General features: G+C 38.2%; 1 protein-coding gene across 1 annotated transcript in view; it reads left to right on the top strand.

Moving 5' to 3' along the window:
• Window positions 1-17,007, top strand: part of LOC149220721 (non-structural maintenance of chromosomes element 4 homolog A-like) — a 52,102-nt gene extending 35,095 nt beyond the window's left edge. The window contains exons 7-9 of the mRNA XM_089384890.1: window positions 15,601-15,817; window positions 15,913-16,004; window positions 16,078-17,007. Of these exons, the coding sequence (XP_089241016.1) occupies window positions 15,601-15,817; window positions 15,913-16,004; window positions 16,078-16,320 (552 nt within the window). The 3' untranslated portion in view covers window positions 16,321-17,007. The remainder of the gene's footprint in view (window positions 1-15,600; window positions 15,818-15,912; window positions 16,005-16,077) is intronic.
• The last annotated feature ends 7,939 nt before the right edge of the window (window positions 17,008-24,946 follow it).

Raw genomic sequence — 24,946 nt, forward strand, 5'->3', positions numbered from 1 at the left:
CTAGTTGGTTTGCGATTTTAGGTGTTATACTGTGTTGCACGGGTACCCGCACCCGGGGGTGGGGTTCTCGAACCCGTCCCGGGTTCCCGCACCCAAGTACCAGATTCGGGTACGGGTTCTTCCCAGACGAACCCAGAAGAACCGGGTTCTTCAAAAAAGAAAATTGGGTTCTTTTCCTTTAACGGGTTCTTGGGTTCTTCGGGTGCTTGGGTTCTTGGGTTCTTCGGGTTCTTCGTGTTCTTCGGGTTGGGTTCTTTGGGTTCTTCATAAAAAAACTATATTAAAAATTTAATTTTCAAATAATTTTTTTTTATTGAAATTTAAAAAATGATATGCCATAAACGAATGATATGCCATAGAATATAGAATATATGCCATAAACGAATGATATCATTTTTGGAGTCATTGATGGTCATTGGTCTGGATTGTCCTTCAGAGATGGTTGTAAGGTCTTCTGAATGTTTCTCAAGGAAATTTTCTGCCATCATTTCCAAAGACTGTCTTTGTTCACATGCCTTAGCATTGCTCTGTGGGCATGACGTGCTGCTCAAGGGTAATGAATCATTGTAAAAATTTATCAACAGTGATAAGTTTTTCAAAACTTATGAGCGACACAGTATTCTGAAATCATATATGATTATGATATCTCAATATTATAAAAGGAACATTATGGGTGTACAATCCCACAAGCAGAATATCATATCATATTGGCTGTAGCTTTGTGGAAATATTTAATAAGGTGATGACCATAGTTGGAAAAAAAAGGGTAGCTGTTTGCACATTCATGAGTCCCTTCCTACCGCAGGAGACTCTTATGATCAGTCTCTCCATTAGTCTTATGCTATAAATTTATAAAAACAATTTCAGAACTTATGCCCAAGGTTTGTTAGAGTCTCAATGTAAATTATGAATCTCCTGTATTTGTGGATCTTCAATGCCTTTAATATTATATGGCATCGAAACCAGAACTGGAAAAGAGACCTCTTACTCTGTAATTTGAGCCTGCAGATTCTTGTAAATCAATTTGGAATGAATTTATGAAACATTCATTCCCGAGAGAAATAAGTTAATAACCATCAAATTATAAACTGTAAATGCACACATACAGGTTCAGACATTTTCGGTCAAATAGAAAGTAGGATTGAGACCAGCCATAAGCTGTAATCAGCTGATGCTGTTAAATGGCGAAGGGCTATTTTGGAAAATGGCTAAATTAAGTATCAAAATCTGCCAATTTCTCACAGCATTCTGATAACATCATGTTAAGATTAAAACTAGGAAAATATGCCTAAATGAATAAGTGTGTTTTGCGGAAGGGTAAGGCTGCCACTGTTTTAACTTTTTGGGATTGCTTTACCACAGAGCACACCATGCATGGGGCAGGTGGATGATTAGACATCAAGAAAAGTCTAGACCACTATCAGGTTGAGAAGAATCTCCTATGAAAAAATTGTGTTTTTATATGGGAGAGACTAAACATGTTTAAATGATTATCATTAAAGTTTTCTTGTTTAAAGTTGAAAAAATATACAAATTCAAATTTCATATATATTATTAATTATAAATTTATAATTTATAAAATATAATTATTAAAATTTAATATTATTATATTACCCGACGAACCCACGCACCCTGTTTCCAAAAATGCCGTCCCCGTCCCCGTCCCCGCACCCACGTTTCCTGGCAACATAGGTGTTATATAATTTGCATCTTCTGCAGGAGAAATAAAAATAATAACATCTTTTCCTGCGAGAGTTCCTTTAATGTTAAATAAAGCTTTACCGTCTCTGGGTACGGTTTCTGGGAATCTTATGGCCTTCATTTTTGTATTAGACTCCATTTTTGCTTCTTGAATATTAAATATTTTTTAAATTACTCTTTTTTTAATATATATATATATCTATATTTTTTTTTTTTTTTTTCTTTGTATATATATTTTCCAAATATTCTCCTTCAATGTGGATTGTTAAAACTTGAATACCCTTTTATTTTAAAAAAATACTCCTTTATATTGTTGCCCTCTATATATGTATGTATTTCTTTATATTAAGACCCCTTTTCAAAATAACTTTATTATCTTATAATAATAATAGTTTCACTTTTTTTTTAATAATAAATTGGTCCCTTTTTTTATATACTTAATTACTTCCTTGATAAATTTTTAATGTCACCCCACTTAATAAATATAAAGGTCACGTCTTTTCATATGACACAGTCACGATGTTAAAATACCATGGGCTATTACCATGGGTTGTTTTTAAAACCTCCGTTAAAATGTTCTCCACGTAAAAAGTAAATTGTTTTTTGTTTTTGTTTTTTTAAATTTGTAAAATACCATGGGCAATTACCATGGGTTGTTTTTAAAACCTCCGTTAAAATGTTTTCCATGTAAAAAGTAAAACGTATTCCTTTTGTTTTTTTTTTTTCAACTTTTTAAAATACCATGGGCAATTACCATGGGTTGTTTTTAAAACCACGGGCTTCTCCACGTAAAAAGTTTTAAATATACTTGGTATGAGATTTTGTATACGTTTTGTTTTTTGTTTTTTGTTTTTTTTTGGTTTAATTTTACTTATATATATATATTTTGTTTTGGGTTTTTTTTTTGATGGCCAAAGGCTTAGAAAAATGGAGAAAAGGAGAAACTCCCAAATATTTAGCGAAAAGCTTGAACTGCAACAGCAATAAATTTGACGAAGAGTCGATAGCCAAAGACTTGGATCGGAGAATGAGCTCTGTGCACCAGTTAAGCAACTTAGAGGACCGAACTGCTCTGATACCAAATGAAGCGAACAAAGTTCCTTCTATAAATTAATTATTCCAAAAATCTTGGAATATGAAATTATCCATTGAGGATATAAATATTATATTAAATATATGAACAAGAATATGAATGAATGATTTACAAATGAGAACGAGAGGCTTGCTTATATACCAAGCAAGTGTCTCTTCATGAAGAGTCATGTCTTATTAGACATGCCACTTCAATCTAATTACTACTTAACTAATAATTAATTATGATTATTAACATTTACATTATATTTATATTATTTATATATTTTATTCGTTACAGTAGATGAGGAGGAGAGTGTTTCCCTCACAACCAAGTGCAAGAAGAAGGCCAAGAAGGGGCCTTCTAGTGGGGCCAAGCAGCAGAAGGGGAAGCAAAAGGCCAAGGAGAAGGACATGAGCAAAGTGAAATGAATTGCCTCTGGGAAGTTGGGTCACTATGCTATAAAGTGTCCCAACAAGAAGAGCAAGAAGAAGGGCGTTGTAATTTCGGCAGAGGTGGATGAGTTAGCCTCCAGATTTGACACGAGGTTTGCCTTTGTGGTGAATCTTGCCACTAGTGTCATGCCTTCTGGTGTGTGGTTTGTAGACAGTGGAGCTTCTTGCCATATGACTGGAGTGAGAGAGCACTTCACGAGTCTCACAAAGGATGATATTGACTTGATGGTTGTGCTTCGAGATAACTCCAAGGTCAGAGCAGTAGGGGTGGGGACAATCTCCTTTAAGAGGGAGTCATCACATCCTTTGAAAGTGACGAATGTTCTTCATGTTCCAGGGTTGAAGAAGAACTTGATTTCAATCTCCATTATTGAGGATAGGGGATATGAGGTGGTGTTTCGAGGAGGATAGGTGCTTATATACCCTAGGGGATGCAGTATCAGGTCTGCTTGAGTGATTGGAGTTCGTAGTGGGAGACTTTATAGGTTTATGTTTTAGCCTACTAGAGCCTTAGTTGCGTAGACCAACAGTAGCAAGTTGTGCGAGATATGGCATAGGAGGATGGCCCACTTGCACTATGGAGCATTTAGGATGCCGAGGGAGATAGTTATAGGCTTACCTAAGTTCAACCTTAAGTATCATGTTGTGTGCAGGGGGTGTGTTTTGGGAAAGTACACCAGACACTTTTCCAAGCAGTGACAATAGAGTAGCAGGTATCTTAGACTTGGTTCACTCTGATGTATGTGGTCCTATGTCTTATGTATCTTTGAGTGGACACGAGTACTATGTGACCTTCATTGATGACTACTCCAGGACGACTTGGATTTTCTTTTTGAAGACCAAGGATCAGGTCTTCAAGAGTCAAAGAGTTTAAGGCTCTTGTGGAGAACCAGATGGGGAAGAAGATCAAGGTGTTGAGATAAGACAATGGAGGCGAGTATACTTGCAAGGATATGAAGGAGTTTTGTAGGATTGTTGGCATAAGGAGGGAGTACATTGTGCCTTATAATCCCCAACAAAATGAGGTGGCAGAGAGGAAGAATAGGGCCATAGTGGGTGTAGTTAGAGATATGTTGCATGATCGAAGACTACCTTTTTTTTGTGCAGAGGCGTGTAACACTCAGTGTATCTGCAGAATAGGAGCCCACATAGAGTCTTGGGGAGTAAGTCTCTCGAGGAGGATTTTTCTAGGAAGGAACTAGGGATTGGGCACATAAGGATTTTTGGGTGCCTTACATATTCACTTGTCCATGAGGAGAAGGGGACGAAGCTGGAACCCAATGCAGAGAAGGGTATCTTTGTGGGTTACAGTGAGACCAACAAGGCCTATCATATACATATTCTTGCGCTGAGGAAAGTTGGCTTGAGGCGGGATGTGAGATTTGAGGAGAAGGGGGCCTTGAGGAGGTCTCGGGAGGTTGATTGGGTAGAGCGACATGCTCCTTAGCAGGGGGCCACACCACAGGTATTAAGATCTCCAGGTGGTACACCGGGATCAGGAGGATCACCTACTTCTGGGATGACATGTTCACGGAGCCCAGGATCACTGGGTACATGATCTCAGAGTATAGGTTTACCACAGACCATAGGAGGGCTTCCTCATTAGGAGGAGAGGCTCTAGTGGAGGATTTTCCCATACCAGTAGAGGAGGCTACTACAGGGAAGAGGAAGCCAAAATGGCTTCGAGAGACCCTAAAGGAAGCACATGAGGTCGTGGGGAGACCTAAGTGGTCAGTGAGGGAGAGCAAACCACCAGAGAGGTTGGGTGGCTTTGTGGTAGATGTTGTGGAGACTGAGCTAGGTAGCTACGAGGAGGTTGCTGGTCAGTAGATTTGGAGGGATGCCATGGTGGAGGAGTATGCCTCCATCATGAAGGATGATGTGTAGGAGATAGTGTCGAGGCCTGAGGGGAAGTCAATAGTAACTTCTAGGTGGCTCTACAAGATCAAACATATTGTGGATGGCAATGTGGAGAAGTTCAAAGCTCGTTTTGTGGCCCGGGGTTTCTCACAGGTAGAGGGAGTTGACTGAGGAGACCTTTGCACCAATGGCTCGTTATAGCTTTATTAGAGCAATGATATCTATAGCAACTGATATGGGTTGGAGGAGTCATTAGATGGATGTGAAAACCACCTTTCCCAATGGAGTCATACAGTAGGAGGTGTATATTGAGCAACCACATGGCTTTGAGGTGCATGGGAGAGTCTCGTCTGTGTAGGCTTAAGAAAGTTGTATATGGATTGAAGCAAGCATCAAGAGCATGGTACGACAGGATTGATGCCTACTTGCAGCATATGGGTTTCCAGAAGAGTGATGCAGATCCAAACCTATTCTTCTTCATGGTTGGTGACGATCCATTCATTCTGGTTTTGTATGTGGATGACTAGTTTATTACTGGAGAGGAGAGACTTACTTAACATTGCAAGAGGGACCTTGCTTTAGAGTTTGACATGACCGATATGGGACTGAAGCATTATTTTTTGGGGTTGGAGGTTTGGCAGGAGGATGGGCATATTTTCGTGGGCTAGGGTAGATATGCAAGGTACATATTAAGGAGATTTTGTATGGAGGATTACAGGCATATGGCTACTCTGATGATCACCAACTTGAAGAAGATGCGTGCTTCAGATTCCGAGTTGGGGAACCCCACTTTGTACCTTTAGTTGATCAGTATGTTGATGTATCTGGTCAACACTAGATCGGATATCTGTTTCATAGTCAACACGTTGAGTTAGTTTGTGATGGAGCCCAGGGGGGTGCACTGGGTGGCTGTGAAACATTGTTGAGGTACTTACAGGGCACAATGGACTATGGTCTGGACTATATCTGAGGAGCTGGAGCCAGGTTGATAGGTTGTACAGACTGAGACTGAGAAGGCGATGCTAGTGACCATAAGAGTACTTTTAGATGTTGTTTCATGTTGGGTTCGACAGTTGTGTTGTGGTTCAGCAGGAAGCAGAGATCAATGGCACCAAGCTCAGCGAAAGCTAAGTATATTGCAGCGAGTCAAGCTAGTTGTGAGGCTATTTGGATTTGCAAGATAATTTGTGGCTTATTTGGATAGATGCAAAGACCAACTACAATATACTGTGATAATCATAATTTTATCAAACTCACGGAGAATCCAGTATTTCATGACTGGTCAAAGTACATACAGATCAAGTACCACTTCATCAGGGATTAGGTTCAAAGAGGAGCAGTGACGCTTCAGTGTATATCCAGGCAATAAAGGTTGAACATAAGTTGGAGATTTTTGAGGCAATAAAGGCTAAACAAAAGTTTGAGATTTTGGATAGAGAAGCAAATTTTGTGGCCCTAAAATCAAGGAGAAGGATTGACAGTGGCACTCTTCCCAAGGGAGAGATGAGTACAATTTGTTGTTATTGTCTCTGTAATAATTTTCCTGAGAAGCAAATAAAAAATCCTCCTTAGCACTGGTTTTCCCCATTGTGGGGTTTTTCCATGGTCACTTTTGACCAAAAATTTGTGTATATAAACTATGTCTGCTTGTCTGCTGGTCCCCTGAGCTTCCAGCCTCTAGCTCTTCCACCAGTCTTTGCTGACAATTGGTTCCTCATTGAGCACACCAATGGGATTTTGTTATACCACACATTTTCTTCATGCTGCCAATTATTTTGGTCCACACTAAACACAGCATTGGCACTAATCATCTCTGCAACTAGCCCTCAAGTTTTGGCAAGAATGAGACCTGGGTTTGGTTTTTGGTCTTTGAAGATGCAATTGTTCCTTGCAAGCCAAATTTGCCAGCAGAGAACAGAGAGGAGACACTTCCAAATACGGATAATGGCAGATTTGTTTTGCTTTGTGTATGGATAGCTTTGCTCCCAGTTCTTATTTAGAGTTGTGCGCTGGTCGAAGAAGTCACTGGTCATTTCCAAAGGACTTGTAATTTGATTCCAGCAATGCCTTGCCATGGCACAATTTAGGAAGAGATGCTGACTGCTTTCTTCATCCTTTTGGCATAAAACGCACATGGAAGGCCCTTGAATACCTTTTTTCCTAAGATTTTCCGCAGTGAGGATCTTATCTTTCAGGAGAGTCCAAGCGAAAAATTTGATTTTTGGAAGGCACTCGTTCTTCCAAACAGTAGACTAGAGACTCCAGTTCTCTAGATTGCTGTGGGTTTGAAGGAAATTATAGCCAGATTTCACTGTGAACTTTCCTCCACTAGGTTCCCAAACATAGCTATCTTGGGTCCTTTTGTTTATAGGGGCAGCACCAGCCAGAGTAATCTTCATGTCATCCCACTGTTTTTTCAATCTGTTTGGGAGGGGCAACTCTCTCCAGGCAATCCAGTTGTTTTGCTCCCAGTCTGAGATGTCATAGAGAGAGGTTATGCCTTTGTTGACCATCCAATCTTTCAAAGTTCTAAAGTGCTGGCTTTGATTCAAGGGAGCAGATCCCATGATTCTATCAGTCCACATGGCAGTATCTTTCTCATTCCCCGAACTCTTCGAAATATGATCTTTGATTTGTGGAATGAATTTTTTTTATAAGTTTCCACACTTGAGTGCATGGTCGATTTGAGATCATTTCGGTGAGGATCTTTGAATGTTGGCCATTGAGATATTTTTTTAACAGAGCCTCAACCCACCAATTGTCTTTCTCAATTAACATTCGCCAAACAAGCTTGATGCCTAGAGCCTTATTTGTCAAGCTCGGGATCCTAATGGAGATTCCTCCTTTTTCAAAGGGGAGGGTCACTTGATCCCAACGGACAAGGCTAAATTTTTTGGTGTCTTACTTCCCTCCTTGCCAAAGGAAGCCTCTCATGATTAACTCCATTTGCTTAGGAACGCTGGCGGAGGCCAAAATTATGGCATACTGATAGATAGGCAAGGCTGAGAGGAGAGCTTTGATGAGAATAGTTCTGCCTGCTAGGTTTAACCACATCATCCCCCAACTTTGAAGTTTCCCTCTCATTTTTTCTATTTGTTTGTTCCAAACCTCTGTCTTGACCCCTTCCTTAGCCAGTGGTAACCCGAGGTAAGTGAAGTGTCCCCATTTCTGCTGAACCGGAATGTCCATGATTTGGGAAATCCTTTGCATTATATTTTTTGAAACATTCCAGGTATAAATTCTGCATTTTTTGTTATTAAGCAATGCTCCTGAGACAGCGAGAAAGTCATCTAAAACTTTCTTGAACATCCTAGCAATAATACTAGAGGATCCTCCAATGAGAAGAGTATCATCCGCAAAAAGCGAGTGATTGATTTCTTTCACTCCTCGGGCTATACTAATGCCAGTTATTTCCCTTTTATTCCTTTGACTTTCAAGCTGAATACTTAAAGTTTCCTCCATAAGGATGTAGAGGAAAGGAGAGAGCGGGCATCCTTGTCTCAGACCTCTAGTGCTGCGAAAGTAACGACTGGGCTTCCTGTTGATCAATGGGGTGGTCCATGGGTTTGAGATGCATTCCATAATAATGTTGATGAACTTGATAGAGATTTCGAACTTTTGAAGAACTGCCACTAGGTAATGATGGTTAACTCTATCAAAGGCATTGGCCATATCCAACTTAATGACCATGCCTTTTTCATTTCTTTGGATACTGCTATGGATGGCTTCATGAACAAGAATTACATTGTCTGTTATCTGTCGTTTGGGAACAAAACCGCCTTGGTTTTCAGAGATGAGACTGGGCATAACCTTTTTCAGTCTATTTTCCAAAATTTTTGTAATGATTTTATAAGAGGCATTACATAGAGAAATGGGCCTGAATCTATCAAAAGAGAGAGGATTTGGCTCCTTGGGGATGAGAGCCAAATGTGAGGCGTTGGTGTTTTCTCCTATTGTGTTTATTTAAAAACATTTTTTACCATTTAACAAAATATTTTTTTATTATGTCCCAATGGGTCTTGTAGAAAGCGATGGTGAAACCATCTGGCCCAAGTGCTTTTTCCGGTTGCATGCTCCAAGTTGCCTCTCTTATTTCCCCCTCTGTCACCTCCTTCTCAAGTTCATTGTTTTGTTGATCGTTGATTTTGTTGTTGACTTGTTGAAGGAATTCAACACCATGCACTTGCTAATCTCCTGCTGTTAGGAGGATTTTGTAATAGCTGTGGGCTGCTTCCTTAATTTCCTCCTTCTCGTTTATTTCCTTCCCTTCAACTTGGATCTTGTCAATTTGGCTGCCCCCTCTTTTTAACTTGAGGTTATTGTGAAAAAAGGAGGTATTTTTATCCCCCGCTTTTAGCCAGAGACATCTGGACTTTTGCCTCAAGTCCTCCTCCTCTTGTCTATTTTGCTTGTAGAGTTCCATAAATATTTCTTTTTCATGGGCATGTTCTTGCTCTGTTACTTGCTGATTTTCATTTTCCTTGCTCCATTTTTCCAGATTCTTTTGCAGCTCAATTTTTTTGTTTTTCTCTTTAAGAGCATTCTGTCTTGCCCAAACTTTTATTTTTATTCTTAAATTTTTTAGTTTGGACTCCCAAACATAGTGGGGGGAGCCTATGACATCTATTTCCCAACTTTCCTTTATAATCTTGCTGAACTCTTCCTTGTTGTCCCAGTTTTTGTTATATTTAAAAGGAATCGGCCCATAGTTCTCCAACCTGTCCAAAATCAGAACCACAGGCTTGTGGTCGGAGGCTGAAGCATGTACTATCTTACTCTTGATAGATGGGAATCCTGCTGCTATACTCTCTCGGATCATAATCCTATCAAGTCTTTCTTTAATGTTTTGAGTTCCAGCTCTTTTATTGCTCCAAGTGAATTTCCCATTACTTGGAGGTATGTTTAGAAGTTTGTGAGCTTCTATGATGTCTTCCAAGGTTGCTCTAGAAGGATCATTGAAGTAATTTCCTCCCAATTTTTCTTCTATGTTTCGAATCAAGTTTAGATCACCTCCTATAACTAACTTGTTTCTTTGGCATTCTTGTGCTTCTTCTTTTACTAATTCCCAACATAGTGCTTTGTCTCTGTAATGATTTGGAGAGTAAATGTTTAAAAAGGTATACTCTTCATTTGTGCTCTTGTTTTTAAGGTCTATCCTGACCCACCAATTGTTGAATTTTTGATTGGGGAGTTTCCACTTCCATTTGTTCCATAACGTGCCAATATCGCCTGAGGTTCCAATGGAGTTTGTGGTTGTTCCTTCAAAACTTTTTTGCTTTTTCATTAATTTTTGAAAATCTTGACCGGTCACTTTGGTCTCTTGGATCATGAGAATGTTTTGCTGCTCTTGCTTTATTAAGTCTCGGGTTGCGTTGATTTTGAGGGTGGAGCCCAAACCCCTGCTGTTCCAAGAGACCAAAATCATTATTTACTTGATTTATGATGAGCTCCGACCTTCTCCTTTTGCTTTTCCCCGCTTCCATTTTGTTTAGCTAGGAAAGAGTCCATTGGTTGTTGGGTGCCAGTAGCCATTTCTTTTGCTGCTGCCTCATCTCTAATCTCTTTGTTAGATTTCCTTCCTGCTTTTTTTGGTTGCTTCGAAGTGTTGTTGGATTCTTTGACTTTATTTCTTGTGAGGATTAGATCTATGGTGGGTGGAGGGGATGGGAAGTTCTAGGTGGGGGAATTGATGATGGCTAAAGTTTTGTCTTGAGTATGAGAGTGTGGGGATGATGGTTCTTATTCCAAGAGTTCAAATGGGTTAGATGTCGAGGGTATTGGCTAAGCCTTGTTTGGGGGAGGGTTGGAAATTGCAGCAGTGTTTTCATGGGGCTGCGTAGGGTTTGGGCTAGCTTTTTTATTGTTGGTTTTCTTCCTTTTTACTTGTTCCCAAATGTCTTTATGTGCTTCTAAATTCTCGGCGGTCTCAACTTTTTTTAGTTTGCTACATCTATTTGCAAAATGATCCTATTCATGACATACCTTGCATTTGAACGGGATTTGCTCGTAGTCCAGCTGCTGAATGTGAGTCCACTGGTCTGCCTTGATCTTTATTGTGTTCGCATCTATCAATGTATTTTCCAACTACATTTCCGATTGCTTTGACCGATTCGTCACCCCAACAATGAAGGGGGAGGTGAGGCAATCTGACCCAGACCGGCACAACACATGGAACGTCCATCTCGGGGTCGAAATCTGGAGACCATCTGTTCAAATACAGGCCTCTTGAATCCATAAAGTATGGTCCGTTTCTGAATATTAGGTTCCGATCTTCTTTGGTTTCGAATAAGAACGCGTAATATCCCCTTCCACAAAATTTGATTGCTATTTTCCCTTGAATATTGGCGCTCCAGTTTCTCTCCACCCACTTTTGGACCGCTCTGGGGGAGGGCCATAGTCCTGTGAATTGTCCAACTGTTCCTCTTTCAGATAAAGAAATAGCAACTTTCCTGGGGAGACTTGGAGGTAAAGAGATCTCTGGAATGTCTGCCAATTTTTTGACAAATTTACTTGCAGTTGGCTTGATTTTTGGAGCTCCATTCTCTGAGATTAGTGAAGCAAAGGCTGCTGCTTGATCCTCAGAGCCATGCAGAGGGGAAGAATCGCTCCCTTCCATGAGGGGCGAAAGGAGGAGAGGCCCTGCAGCAGGGGCTGCCAGGGGAAGAACGGGGGCAAAGCCCAATCTGTCGAGGAGTAGAGGGAGGGCTGAGAATCGATCGAGAAAGGCCTAGCAGTAGGAGGCTGCCAGGCGGGGAAGCTGTGGAATCGGGGAGGAGCAGCTAGGTCAGAGCCTGCGTGCGCCGACCGAGTCAAACGTTCCTGGGAGGAGATTTTTGAGAGCTAACATTCTTAAGGAGATATATAGTTGACGATATAAGAAAAAGTAGATTGTTGATCTAGAGATTAATAGAGTGGTGCATCAAATACAAGATACAAACACTTGGCCTGGAACTTCATCTTTGAAGCAGTTGGAATAGTCGCTGGTTTGCAATTTTCCATCCAAAAGTGTCAAAAGGCCAAGGTGTACTAATGCTAAAAAATGGAAACCCCAATTCCCAACAAAGATCTAAGAAATTTGAAGTTCCAAAAAGAGTAAAACAACCCTAATTCAGTGATTTCAAGAGTCCTTAAGCTGCTACATAATGTCATTAATTTTGTTTGTGGAATGACTAGTCAAAAGTAGATCATCAACAGATAGCACAATGTTCCATGAAACAAGGGGCTTCTGTTGTTGTTCCAGGGGGTTTTTGTTGTTGTTCTGGTTCTCTTTAAGGAGTAGAAGAGTATCCTTGAAGAACAAATATAGCCCACATGGGCATTGATCATGACCTTGCTGCAAGAAGTGGAACATGGTTATTAAAAGTTGGATGTAGCAGTACAAAAAGCCGAGTCAATAGTCACCCCACAACAATTTGAAAATATCATTATAGATGAACGTGAAACAATCACACTGGCACTTCAAAATGAGAGAGCAATATTATTAGAGGCCCATTCACTTTACAAATCAACTACAACTTTTTTGGAACATAAAACCCTGTCAGATGATTTGTTATTGGTGGAATAGATCACATCTCCCAAGACAATGGTGGAAACACTTTAAAAGAGTGACCTCATTCATTTTAAAATTATCCTAAACATATCTTGTAGGATGGGAAATTTGAACTTGAAAATCAACAGATAAGAACACAGGTTCTTTAAATACAAGAAACCATAGAGATGCTGTGGCAACTATGCTGTAAGATGTGGAACTCATAGAACCAACAGTTGAGGCCAAAGAAAAAAAGAAAAAGAACATCGTGAAGACAACCAAGTTAAAAAGAGAAATATACCAATAACAGGGGAAATGGATAGTAGAACACCCAACCAAATCAGCAAGTACTGCAGTGAAGGAAAAATAGTTGAAAACCTGGGTTGTCAAAGAAGAAAATTGAGGAGTTGACAACATACCCTATACTACAAGGAGAGTGTGGGGGAGAAAGGTGCAGACAAAACAACAATATTATATATTGTATATTTTAACCCTGCAGGTGATGCAAAGGTAGCAAGAATACATTAAACTCGATTTTTCCTGGTGGAAAAATGCTTCCTAGCCCAACTTTGGATAAGATCACTAGCTAATGTATGAGATTGGAAGATAGAAAGAAGTGGGTTTCTCGTCTCCTCCGGATGCATATCCCCTACTTTTCTGCATCTCCAAAACTTGGTGGAACATAAAGTAACCCAAAGAAGAATGGAGTCACTGGATTTGCCAAGTGTGCCATTGGGAGAGGTGGAAATGGAAAACATTTCCTTCTCCATGGCATTGCCAAACCCAGATTTGGAAGGAGTTGTCGCTAGATTGAGTTAGCTGGCAGTTGGTCTACACTGCTTCAGGGCAGCCAGCTAGAAGGCCTGACATGGAAGGCAGCAGAGATGGTGTTGCCCAGTTGTGCAGAGGCAACATATTGCAGGCCATTCAGTGTGTGGTCCTCACAAATGTCATCCAGCTAGGTATCTTGTTGGGTTTTGTCTAGAGATAACATGGATTGTACTCTCCTTTTGTATTTTGAGTTTCACTACTTGAAGTGTCACCAATTTTGGGCTCCCGTGCTATTTAAGAGAAGGCATACCATCTCAAAGTTGTAACTCGTGTCCCATAGATCAATTGATCTTGTGAACAGTTAGGAAAAGCGGAAATAATAAGTCAGTACGATATAAATAAAAGATTTTATAACATTGGTTTTATACAAGGATGTGAGTATATATTGGAAATTGGAATGCAGAAGACAGAAATGGACCCATGCTTCTTAATAAATTACTGCTGCCAAGTCCTAACTCATGTCTCATTTCCTTGCAAATACATCATGCCGCTGCTTCTTGTATGAGAGTTAGCGTTTAGCAAGTTACCCTAGAAATACTGATCTTGTATATGGTGTGCTGTTTTCTGGAGACAAACTTCATAAAGGGCTCCTTCATTATAGAAATATTCTGATTTGTTTCCCTTACCCTGGGGATTGGAGCAGGAACACCTACGCTGTATTCCCTTGCTTTTGTTGATTGTATAAATCTTTTCAATTATTTGGCCATGCCGTTGCTGGTAGTAAATAAAAAATTTTGACATCTAATTTTTACCTAAATATTGTTGACTTTATTATGTTATAATTTTGTTATTATTGCTTTCCTTCAGAGGAAAATCTAGTGGGTAAACCAAAGGGATGTTTCCCCATCTGTAGCATCCCTAGTAAACCCATTGGTGTATATTAGTGTGCCTAACCTAATGAGATTTGAACCAGGCATGTTCTTGTTGAATTTTCTACAAGGTGGCAGTAGAAAACAATTTCCTGATCTGATAATCACTGTCTAATGATCTTCAATCAATTTATCTCCTGCCATTGATATCATTGAGCAATTATACACAGGAAAATATCAACAGTAAATGGACTGGAAACCGTAAATATCAGAGAAAGACAGCTATGCACACTTGAGATAATATTTTTACCCTGGGAAACTCAACTTTGGGAGAAAACCCAACTTTTCTTAGGAGAAATTATTCTTCAGCAAGGTTTACAAATCAACAATTTGTCTAGAAATCTGTGCCAAGTACAAATCCAAATACTAGTCAAAACCTGGTCAAAGTAGCAGCAGGTCAATGCTGGTCAAACCAGGTAATCTGCTCATCTGTGGATATTTACTGGAGCTTCACTACTCTTTTCTGCACCATGTTTCAGATGAAGTGACTTGATCATAGAGTCACACAAGAAGCTTCCAAAGCCACACTAGATCATGACTTGTGACATTGGCTATGATATACTCTGCCTCTGCTATACTGAGTGCGGCATAAGTTTGTTTCCAGCTAAACCAAGAAACCGTAGCCAATTCCAAGCTGAAGTAGCACCACAAGGTGCCCTTTCTGTCCTCTGCATTCCAGGCACAAATTGAATCAGTATATCCCGCAGCCTCACTTCACCACCTGAGACATCTCAAACCATATCCAACTGTACCATGCAGGTATCGCAACACATGTCTTGCTGCATGCCTTGGCTCAACCATAAACCAGTTAACTGGATACATTACCACAACTGAAGAGTCAGTGACGGAGTTGAAAAGTTATATTGGTTTTGGAATAAACAAATGGTAGTCTTGATGAATGGTTTAGCTAAAGCCCATATTGATAGATGATTATAATGTTGGTAGAGACTTAATTAATGGGAATTAGATACTGAGGCACATATGTAGATTTAGATTTGTATTAATATTTGTTTAATAGGAATGATTAGTACGGAAATAAATTTCAAACGTAGAAATGTTTAAAATCCAAAGTAATGTAATGTCATTGTAGAATATGCTAGTGCACCAACCAAGTTGGCCTCAAGTTTACGCTTCCTAGTTAAGAAATCAAAGATTTATTAACAAGTTTTAACTTTTTTAGCTAACTACTTTTTATTCCAAGGCTTCTTTCTCATGGTTGTCTTGAGCCTTTATGTGTATGGTAGAAGAATACTTAATGTAGTTTTTTCTTTCCTTTTGACATAGGTGGCAGATTCTGGCAGTGAGAATACTTCAGAAACAGACAAGAATATAGCAACAATGTTCAACATTTTGAGAAAGCACAAGTGTGCTAGGTTGGAGGCTTTGGTTCTAAATAGACGGTCGTTTTCCCAGACAGTGGAAAATATATTTGCACTGTCGTTTTTGGTGAAAGATGGCCGCGTTGAGATAAATTTGGATAACAATAAGAACCATATTATTGGTGATTTCTGTATACCTTTCCACTTCGATGCTTTTTTCAGTTTTTTATTTTGTGCTTTTCAAATAAACTAAAGTATTTTGTTTTTGTCTTGTCAGTTCCCAGAAATGCTCCCACAGCTAACGGAATGGCTTCTGGAGAAGGCTCTTACAGTCAATTCATTTTCCGATTTGATTACAAGGACTGGAAGGTAAGTGACTATTTAGGGTGGTATTCATTTTATTCAGCAACAGTATACCTATGTTTCTGCATTTTGGCTGCAGTTGATGATGAAATCTATAGAGAGTGGTCAGGAGCTGATGCCTCATAGAACTGCCCTGCCTTTGTATCCTAATGCCGAGAATGCCTCAGCGACTCCAATACGAAAGATCTCAAGAAACAGGGGTCGTGAGGCCCCACCAGCAGGTGGGGCCAAAGAAGCAAGTGGATCCAACAGTGGAAGCGGTGAAAAGGAGGATGATTTCTCTCAAAGACCGGTGGCAAAGAAAAGCAAGCGACTCTTATGATAAGTAGCACATCATTCCATTTTTGCTTTGCTGCAGCCTGCTACATTTAACATTGCATTTGGGAAAGTTCCCTTTGTGTGTATATATCCATATTTATAGGTGGACGGATGATTGTAGCTTTATCATTTCTTTCTGAATGTCCACTTGAGTTCTTTTCAGTGATTAGAAAAACCTCAGGTTGCATTCACAAGGCGCCAAAGTTACTTCTTTTCATTCATCATAATTTGGTTCATTATAGTAATTATTTTTATTCTCTCTCGATATATTATCAGTGCCACCGCCATGGGCAAAAAGGTGGCCCTTTGTAAGGGTTCAAATTTCAAATTCAGTGGGTACTGTATGATGTAATAACTTAATACAAGAAGCTCCGGTCAAAGCTATCGGAAAACAGTGTTGATGATTTCCGGCAACAATCGTCTGTATAGAATCATAGATCAAACTTGGGGCTGCAGATGTAACTGTGTTTATAACCCAATGTTGCTGGACAAAGTTCAGGGGAGAATGGATAGGGTTGACAACACCACTAAATACGGATAGAGCAATACCCCAGTCGGGGAAAAATGTGTGTACAAAATCGAAACATTGGAGTCTACTAGCAGTTAGGTTATAGAGTCTATGAGTTTTAAGTGTAAGCCTCTTTTTATATAACAGTTGTTGACCCAACCCTGACTAATAGCTTTGTAATATTTTAGAACTCAGATTATGGCATTTGAATTTAAAGAAATTGTAAGGAAGATTTATTTCATATATATGGTTCATGACAGATAAATTTGGAATTCTTTTTCAGCAAGCACGATTAGGAATGCTTTGATACCAAATCAGAAATCTAACAGGGTGAATAAAACAAACATAATACAGAAAGAGGTGGTTCACATATTTTATGTTATTATTGAAGGATAAAACATACATGCATATATAGCTTTTTCACAGATCAACGTATCCCCTAAAGCTAGCTGGATATGAGTTGGATACATATTTATCTAACAGAATACTCTTAATGTCAGTTTCTATCAATTATCTAACTAAACTCTATTCTTACTGCTTGACAGTTACATGTGTACTCTTACTGTGACGGTTCTGTCAGCCCCAAAATCTAGTGACACTGAAAAATATGTCAGCTGTTACTTTTTATTTTCAATTTCTCTAAAGGCACTGTATAGAAAATACAGAATATTTGGCCAAAATTCCATGTCGGTCGCACACATTGATAAAAATTGGGTTGGTGAGAGCTTGAAAACTAAGCTTTGCTTTTATAACAAGTTAGGCTGAATAAGCATTACATCAAGGCTTAATCCTAATTTCGAGAGTACCTATGATTACACCATATTTAAACCAACAAATTGAAAAAGTGATAACCAGTTAGGATGAATATGCATTACATTAAGACTTGATCCTAATTTCGAGAGTACCTATGATTACACCATATTTAAACCAACAAATTGAAAAAGTGATAACCTGAAGGAAGTTCGCCGCATTCAAGAACTGATGCTAATTTTGCAAGTATCTATGATCACGCAATATCTAAACAACAAATTGGAAAAAATAGTTATAATTTGAAGATTGTTTAGGAACAATCAGTCTAAGGCGTTTGATTCATACCGGAAACAAATGCTCCAATTTATTAAATATGGTCTGGAAAGTATGGAAAATGTTAGATTTTATATATATATTTGCAATGCTATGCAAATACATATGCATATGAAATGAATAGATAAATAATGTGTCAAATGTAACTTATAGGCAAAATCCACAATCAAAAGGCAGTGTTGGAGCTCTTCTCCTCATTATAGATAAAGGGATCTTCAAATCTTAACCGTGTTTATATGTATCAATATGATGAATTTGATCTATGGAACATCTGGAATTTCTTCAAACTCCTTTATTATTAAGTTTAAGTGTATTGCAGCCAAAGCAAACATGAGCATGAAATTTAATATTTTGTTATACATTGCGACCATGCTAATCAATATTAGCTTTAAGTAGCATAGTGGCTTGATTTAATATTTTGCTGTACATTGCTACCATGCTTATCAATATTAGATTAAGTAGCATAGTGACTTGCTTCACTTTTTATGTAGTTTATGGTAGTGTTAATCCAATTACACTAACTACAATGACTAATAAATTTGGTTTTAAATAAGATAATAAACTCATGGAAGTTGAGATATTGAAAAGAGAGCACACAATCCAGCATAATTATTTAATTCGAAATATCGAAAAGAGAACACACAATCAAGCATAATTATCACGGGCCTCCTGCCTCCTTCAGATTAACTATGTCTTTGCTCTTTTTTGGGACCTGCTTCACTCAATGGGGGGTGCTTTACAGATTTTGGCTTTCATTACGTTTCATATGTTTCCAATATCTTTCCATGGCGGTTTCGCTTCTCCCACGAAGCGTTTTTCATGTGGTATCTTATGTCTTCTCACAATAACTCTTCTTTTTGGGACAGGTCTGTTTCGTTATTAAAGTGCCTCTGTTATCTTGTGGATGGATCCACCAGCTTCATCATAATTGTAATGATAGGTTTATATGTTGTCGCATTCGTCACTTAATCTGTCATCTGTTTCAGCTGTATGTTTACCAGCTGAGCCTCACAGATTTTGATATGTATCCAGATTTTTATATATCCTTAATATAATCTATATCGGTTTTTCTCTCTGAAAAAAAACATTTCAATTAAATTAGTGAGCGAGTATGATGAAACTTATTTATTATTCAGGCATTATGGCAAGGAAAATAAATAAGCTTTCAACCAAAATTACGATGAATGGTATGTAGATTGTAAATTTGTTAATAAAACAGGCATAAATGTAACATTACCTAACAATTTAAGAAATAATATATGTAAATTTTAAATTGATAAAGACTTTTATAAATTGTATGTTACGGTTGGATATTCACATATTTGTTTAATGCTTCTTTTAAAAAATAATTGGATCAGTCCAATAGTTGCATACAAATGGAAGGTATCTAAAGATACCCTTGATTTGACTAATGGTTTAACTTTTTAAAAAGTCAACCTAATCTTAGGTAAATCATGTTTAATATTATTTGATAGTGGTAACATCTATATTAACTTTCTCAGCTTTAAGCTTGTCTTATCAATAGTGGGACACAAATTACACTACGTTAGTGAGTTGTAATTATCCAAACAACAAATGATTTTCACATATGCGTAAGTGGGACACAATCAATAGTGGGACACAAATTACACTACGTTAGTGAGTTGTAATTATCCAAACAACAAATGATTTTCACATATGCGTAAGTGGTACACAAATTACACTACGTTAGTGAGTTGTAATTATCCAAACAACAAATGATTTTCACATATGCGTAAGCAAGATTATTAGTGTAATGCATACTCTTTCGTCACTTTGACTTTTCTCAATGCAACATTAATATCCTTATGGACATAGATGAGGTGTATACAAAGCTAACAAAAATATTTTTGTGTAGTGCATACTCTTTCGTCACTTTGACTTTTCTCAATGCAACATTAATATCTTTATGGACATAGATGAGGTGTATACAAAGCTAACAAAAATATTTTTGTGACTCTTTTTGCTATTTTTATCCGACACAATATATAAACATCTCTTTTTTCACTCAAATTTTCGATGACACTATGTCATGGATATTGAGTGGGTCTAATGGTTAAGAGCACGTGTTTCTTCTTAAGAGATCATAGGTTCAAAACCGAAGGGGGTAGAGTATGTATGCCTTCGTAGATTTCGCAGGAAAATCGCTATGTGGAGGTGGGTCCCTTGTCCCACAAACCAAGGGTTCTCATACACCAATTTGGTGTATGGCTTGGTCGTGACCTTAAAATTGGATAATGATAATAATAATAATACAATCGTATGCATTACATAAGTGGCTATTGACTTTTTATTTTTCCTTGCATGTAAATTTGGGATCAACTCCACAATGGAGGCCATTGAAAAAAAACATGATAAACTTTCAAAATCAATATCAACTTGTCCTTAAGTACATAAAAAAAACTGAACATTGCAAAGAAAACCATGATGAATTGGGAAAAGATGCATTGTAGGTTATATCATGAATATTGTTGTTAATTTAGGATGCATACATTGATATTAAAGGAAGGAAAAAACATGTAACACACCTTTTAATTGCTTCATTCATGCATTGAGATTGGGGATTTGTGATACTCCTATTATGTTTTCTACGTGTTTTTTCTGATGTAATGATACTATAATTATAAATGAGTATATTTTTATGTAATAGCTTGAAGAGTGGGACCACAGATCCGTGACTTAAGAGGGAAGATTAAAGATAAACCCAGGTAGGGTTAGCTAGTACCTTTAATTAATTTTATAATGTAAATAATAAGAAAAATAAGAGAAAGAGTCCAAGAGGAACATGAAGAGGCATCTTTGAGAAATTATAAAAAGACATTTACACAACAACGCTAAGGTTGGATTTTCCTTTTTGGGAAGCACATGAGAAGTGCTAGAAAGACTTGCAAAGTGGAGGGAATGAAATTCCCTAGGAAGCCAAACTATAGCTTGAAAGAGTTCAAGAAATTTTGAAGAAAATTAGAATGAGTGTTTGCCAAGAATTCGTCGAGAAACCACGTAGGATGCTTGCTGAAGAGATGATAAAGCACTTGATTTTATAAGTAATCCTTGTCCTCTTCGAGGTGAGTATGACCTCCTACTAAAATTATTGAAGAAATTCCCCTTAGATCGTGGATTTGGCTTGGCGGTGACATTTTGGCTGCGATGAGTCTAGGTTGAGTGGAAATTCGAAGTACCACCTTGGCTTTGCTATATTTGCATGTATTTTAGTTGAAAGATTTGAAGTTAAAGATTTCCTTGTGAAAATTAATGTATGGCTTTGACAAATGTTGCATGGTTGTAGGAATGCTAGTGTTTGAAACTATTGGCTGAAATGCTTTGAATGTCTTGTAGCTTTATATTGTATGTTGTCATGCATATGTAGCTAAATGAGTGAAGTTTTTCACTATATTTCATGTGGGTGTTGTTGAAAATGTAACCAATATTGGTCTTCATAATTATTGTATAACTCTTGACATGATGTAATCCTTATGTATTTGTAAAGAGAAGAAAATAAATTCATTGTAAAAGATCAAAGGTTTTTTTTATAAGCATGGATTTTATGCTATAGGTCAAAGCACCCATTGTGTGCTTCTAGGGTTGAGTCATGTACTTGTCATCATGTTCTAGACCCTTCTTGGGCCTTTTGTATTAAGGAAGAGAAATCATTTTTATGTAAAATCGTCATTTACACCTTCACCACCAAGTTGACTTGCTTCCTCTTCATGTCGGCCTTATTGAAAGTGGTTCAACCTCCGTAAATAGACAATGCACTCGGCCTATTGTGACACATTATTGAAGTATTTGATCTGCAATCTAAGTGAAGGAAGAAAGTGCGAAAAGAATAGAAGGTGGTCTAAACCCATTACCAAATAAGAAGAGTACATGCAAGGAAGGAAGGACCCTTTGTCAAGCTAAGAAAGATCGAATATTCTCTCTTTGTTTGTCACATGTGCAAGAAAGTATGAGATACAACAATAGGGGTGAGGGTATAAAAGTTGCAAAGATAAAAGGAAGGTTGAGATCCTGATTGGAGCAAAGTTTGCATTGACTTGGTTTGACTTTGATGGTATAACAACTTGTTGACTTGGGCATCTTTGTCTTGATGAAGGAAGGATAGTTGGAAGGCTGACTTGGTGGATGGAGGAGGACCTATTGTTGGTCTAAAGGTCTTGGTTGTCTCATTTGATTTGGTTCTTGAAGGAGAGGAGATTTTGGTTGGGTTTTCCCTATGAGAGGGGTTTTCCTTGGTCGACAACCTATATCTGTGTCCTTGTTGTTTTGATCTTCATGCATTTATGTTTTGGCAGTTTCTTGATGATAAGAAGACAAAATAAGACATAAAATAAAATAATAAGAACACAAAGAACTCATAAGTAATTATCAAGATAAGAAAATCTTTTTGTGTTTCTGATTTTCTCACAGATATCATATTTATGTTTGTAGTGTTGTTAATGTGACTAAATTAATAGCGGGGGATGCCCTTTTCCCTGTGTGGAAATGAGAGGTTGATTATCAGAATCACATTTGACTATCTCTGTTGATTTCCTGTATAGTTCTTGGGTAAATGAATGAACCATTGTATGTGTCCACGAATTTGGTTTTATGTGTATTATCAGCTTAAGAGGCTTGTAGATCTCTGAACTGTTAAGAGCTTGAAATTGGCCCAATGGGCTTGATTTTGAATTAATGGACAAATCTCTGTCAAGTTTCTTTTTATGTAGTTAATATATTGGATATCAAACTTCATATTATCACTACCAAGCTTAGGAAGGATAATGCTCGCATGTATATGAATTAAACACATACATATGTCTAAATATCTCTATATTTGTAGGTTGGATTGATGCCTCTGTAAGCTCATGCAGGATAACATTGTGTGTATTTAAAATTACATACATGCATCTATATATGAATATATGTAGACAGGTTGGGTCGAAGCCTCTATAAGCTTAGGAAGGATAGCATGGAGACTATGCATGCACACACATTAGAAGCTTAGGAGGGATGGCTCTAAAGAGATTTACCACCATGCATATAGAAATGGGCAAGGGCTAAGCCTTAGGGTCTTTAGGACTCGACCCACGAGTCACATTAGCACATGTGTGCAAAGGCTGTAACCAAGCGTTGAAGGCTGAGAGGTTGTAACGTATTTCCACGTCTATGCTGCAAGGGTTGGAAGTTTTGGGTTCAGAGGAGCAAGTAGGCTCGTGCTTTACGTGCTTTGTGAATAAGCATTATGTCCATGTGCTAGGGAGGTTTCCACAATGGACATAAGACAAATCTGTTAAGCGACAAGAAATTTGTCGTACTGGAAGAATTACCTCGAAGGTTTCGAAGGGAGGCTAGGACGAACCCATAGGGAATTAATCATCGGTACAACATGGCATAGTGGGGTTGGGGCTAGGAATTTGGTGTAATCGAGGCAGAGGACCCCAAATTATTTATAATGTGAAAATGTATTTTACTACACAGCGAAGGACCTAGTGGGAGCCATGGCCAACGTGGCAGACGACCTGTGTTAATTTTTCAATGTTCTATGCTTAACCCAATCACTTAATGCATTTATTCTTCAATTAGCAACCAATTATCCAATGAAATTCAATCTTCCAATAACCAATAAGAAATTGTAGATAGAATAGTAAATCCATTGCACAATAGAAGACAACCAAGAGCAATAACAAGAGACACAAGATTTGGTCAAAGACCAGGGAAAAACCCCCTAAAGGGGAAAACCCTTTCAAATTCTTCTATTAGATTTCCATCACATGTTCAGCAGAGAGATACGATGTTCCAATTCAACAATAAAGATTCAAAGTCAAATATTTGACTTATACAATAATCCACTAACCAATATCTAAGAGATGAGCTCAAAAGTCAAATTTGAGCCAAAGTTAATGTTTGCAATTTTTGTTGGTCAAAGTCGACAACAATCAACAACAATCAACAACAATCAAAGATGCCCTAACCAATCAACATTTAGCAGTCAAATCAGCTCCAAATTAGCTTGGTCAACTGTCAAAATACTCAGCCTTCCTTGCTGGTTAAAGATCAATCAAAACAATCCAAAAAAACTCGGTCAAAGGAGAGAGAAATTCCGCAGTCAAACTTTAGATTTTCCTACAGTCAACTTTAGTCAAAGTTTGCGGTCAACAGAGGCAAACAACCTAAAATAGTTTGGTTCTTAGCACAATGAATTCGACCTTCCAAAACAAAGAATTTCCCAAGACAAACGAAGTCAAACCAAGCTTTAAGTCAAGAAGTCAACACTCGTCAAAGTACAAAACAGAAGAATTCAGCCCAATCATAAAACCTTCTCTCTTCTTCACATGTGTGAAGAACAACCTTGCAAATTTAGAATTATTTGAACCTCCAAGGGAAGAAGAGATGAGTTGATGTGATGCTCCAAAGTGATGTGACAAATGGCGTCTTTATATGCTTCTTAGATGGTCGAATTAGCTTGCCTGGGCCGAATTGTACTTTTGTGTACTTGTGGGTTTCACATTAAAAAGCATATTTTTCCTGACCAAGTTTAATTCTTCCAAGGGCTAGGAGGGGTTCTTTATTTATGAGGAAGGTTGTACAAAGGAGGAAATTTATCCCTGAGCTGTCAAATTAACACTCCCTCTCAGCTAGGGAGAAATTTATGAATACATCTTAAATCATATCTCATAAATCTCGTCATTGTGATCATTGAACCAAGTCATATCTCGTTTCTACTCATCATCTAAACATTATCGAACCTAAAGAAGAAGAATCATCATCATAGGGGAGCTCAAGCTACCACACTATATCCAAGGACAATAGATAGGATAACTCAACTTGTCATGAGAGACAAGGATAACAAATCCCACCTTGACCCTTAAGAATAAAGTGGTAGAACACCTACATCCTTTCACGTGGGGAGGATACTCAACTTACCAAAGGTAAGAATCACAAACTCTTAAGTCTCTCCTCATCCATTGGCTAGATGGATGGCAATCCCAACAAGCCCAACTTGTTGGTAGGATGCATATTGGGGTATACTCTATCAAGTCTC

This window comes from Pinus tabuliformis, chromosome Q (assembly GCF_031772625.1).
Source record: "Pinus tabuliformis cultivar Carrire ecotype Pingquan chromosome Q, CPIR1, whole genome shotgun sequence".
Lineage (NCBI taxonomy): Eukaryota > Viridiplantae > Streptophyta > Pinopsida > Pinales > Pinaceae > Pinus > Pinus tabuliformis.